This window comes from Clupea harengus, chromosome 18, assembly GCF_900700415.2.
Source record: "Clupea harengus chromosome 18, Ch_v2.0.2, whole genome shotgun sequence".
In the NCBI taxonomy this organism is placed as follows: domain Eukaryota; kingdom Metazoa; phylum Chordata; class Actinopteri; order Clupeiformes; family Clupeidae; genus Clupea; species Clupea harengus.
Genome location: NC_045169.1, coordinates 2,836,567 through 2,839,066, shown reverse-complemented (window position 1 = coordinate 2,839,066; position 2,500 = coordinate 2,836,567). Strand labels below are relative to the sequence as shown.

At 51.3% G+C, this 2,500-nt stretch overlaps 1 protein-coding gene and 1 long non-coding RNA gene across 2 annotated transcripts in view; one reads left to right on the top strand and one right to left on the bottom strand.

Annotated features, from left to right (window-relative positions):
* Positions 1–935, bottom strand: part of LOC105895549 — a 2,287-nt gene extending 1,352 nt beyond the window's left edge. Inside the window, exon 1 of the long non-coding RNA XR_001162178.3 lies at positions 271–935. This is a non-coding gene — a long non-coding RNA (uncharacterized LOC105895549). The remainder of the gene's footprint in view (positions 1–270) is intronic.
* The window catches only part of fam172a (family with sequence similarity 172 member A), a gene marked incomplete at its 3' end in the record, with an annotated part of 102,808 nt that overhangs the window by 16,072 nt on the left and 84,236 nt on the right, over positions 1–2,500 (top strand). The window contains exon 5 of the mRNA XM_031585464.2: positions 2,141–2,206. Coding sequence (XP_031441324.2) covers positions 2,141–2,206 — 66 coding nt within the window. The remainder of the gene's footprint in view (positions 1–2,140; positions 2,207–2,500) is intronic.

The following is a 2,500-nucleotide window of genomic DNA, read 5'->3' as shown; positions in this document are numbered from 1 at the left end:
CTTATTTGCTCTTGTTTGGAGGCTGATCAGGGTTAATGTCTCATCGCATCACCCAATTTGGTCATAATGTGTGTGTGTGTGTGTCTTTGTGTGTGTGTGTGTGTGAGTGTGTGTGTGTGTGTGTGTGTGTGTGTGTGTGTTTTCCCCTGGCCGCTGGTGTAAAATCAGATCAGCACTCGGTAGTGTATTCTCATGGGCTGAACAAAATGAGTGATTGTTATTAATCCTGTTATTACCTAACCCTTATGCGCGTGGCAGAGAGACACGTACACAATGTGACGTGCGACGGGAAGATATTTCTGGTTCAAAAAGCACAAGTGTCACCTCTCCTCACGCGCGTTCCGCCGCGCCGTCTCAGAGGTCCTGTCACCGAAAGCCTATTTTCAGCGTTCCACGACGCGGCGAACACACACGTCGGCACGGCACGGCAAGGTAAACAGAGAGTCAGAAGCCAAAAGCTGAGCTCCGTCTGGCTCTGCCGTATCGGATTCTGTTCGGTCCGTGACTGGAGGGAGCTTTCTCCAAAATGGCCGTGTCCTAAATATTTACCGTGTCCAAAGGTCAACTGAGCCACCTAGCCAACAGCGCTCTCTCGTTCCAAAACAGCATGTGCGGCCAGTGTTTACTTCAGTGTTAGATAGCAACACCGTGGCCCCTCGGTTGAGATAATTAATCACGTACAACGACACATTGTCCGCCGGCATAATGCTAATGGAATGGAGGTAAACAACGAGTGTCCTGTTTTAAATCCCCGCCGCAGCCGGAGAGTCTCGTAGGGTTTTTTTTTTTACGGCAGGCTGTGGGTCACACTGACCAGTTTTGGTGCCACCGGGCTTTGATTGCTTTCATGTGTCCTCATCGGTGTGACTGACTGTGGGTCGCCCCAGACCGGCGTCTTGGATCTCAGCCGCTCCGGATCCCGACCAAGAGCCTCGCGTACCGCAAAGCCTCAGACGCCGAAGCCTTAATAAAGACCGCTGCAGCTTGTCTCCACACACACACACACACCACACGTACACACACGAATGCCCGCTCACGCACGCAGCTATCCGGCAAACTCGAGCCAAACCACGGCCTCCACACAGCCGTCCCTCTCGCCCACGTACACAAGCCGCGGCGCAGCGGAAGGCCCTGTGATTCCAGCTGCTGGGAGTCGGTGAGGGTGGGGTGGGGTGGGGTGGGGTGGGGTGGGGTGGGGGCGGGGGTCTGGGGTGGATGGTGGGGGGCTGGGGTGGATGGTGGGGGTGGGGGCTGGGGGGGGTCAGCAGGCAGGCGGCCGGGAGAGAAACAGAGAAAGTTGTTGATGTCATTGAGCCATGAAACTTTTGGCCCTGGGATGAAATTACACCCTATACATGTTTCTTAGCAATGTAGCTCGGGGGATAAACATACCTTACATCAACTCCTTCTCTTGTAGTTGAGATTTCTGCCTTTTGGCTGACATCCCCCCCACACACACATACACACACACACACACACACACGCACACACATACACACACACACACTCACGCTGTTCTGCTCTGCTCTAGCCTGCTCCCTAGCTGCCCCACTTATCTCTCTCTCTCTCTTTCTCTCTCTCTCACTCTCTCTCAATTTCTCTCTCTTTCTCTCTCTCTCTCTCTCTCTCTCTCAATCTCTCTCACTCTCTGTCTCTCACACTCTCTCTTTTTCTCTCTCTCTCTCTCTCTCAATCTCTCTCACTCTCTCTCAATTTCTCTCTCTTTCTCTCTCTCTCTCTCTCTCTCTCAATCTCTCTCACTCTGTCTCTCACACTCGCTTTCTCTCTCTCTCTCTCACACTCTCTCTCTCTCTCAATCTCTGAGTGTCTACAGGCTAAATGTATACTGCTACATTTTCCATATGTTCAAAGGCCTAGCCAGCATTTCTCACACTCATTTGAAATCTTGTTTTAGTCTTGTGGATGCAGCTCTCTATATTCCATGCGTGTGTGTGTGTGTGTGTGTGTGTATTTGTTTGTGTGTGTGGGCCCACAGGCCTGATGGGAGATAGGTTTGCATCAGAATTGGTGTCAGTTAAAATGCCGTAGCTGAAACTCATTGACTTCTTTCTTTTTTCTCCCCTCTCTCTCTCTCTCTCTCTCTCTCTCTCTCTCTCTCTCTCTCCTTTTTCCCTGTCAGATCATCACGCAATATGTTTACGAACGCTTGGAGGAAGAGTGCAACTTGACAAGAGAAATCCTCCCGGTAAGCGCTGCGGAGTAAAGAGGGAGAGGCCGTGGGCCGTTTTGATTCATTCTCCCTGAGATTAAACGAGGGATTAATGAGGAGAAATGGATGTAAATAGGACGCCGGGTTCTGTGCCCCGATTATGATGGACGGTCTCCCGCGGAAGGAAGGATCCGGAATAAGCCTCCTAACTGCCTCGGTTGTTTTTTTTGTTAGCGTGCGTGCGGCCCCCGCCGTGCAAATTAAATGTATGTGTGACACGTCGTTTTCCAAAAAGTGAGCGAAGCTGCTGTCCTGTAATCTGTTTTGCTT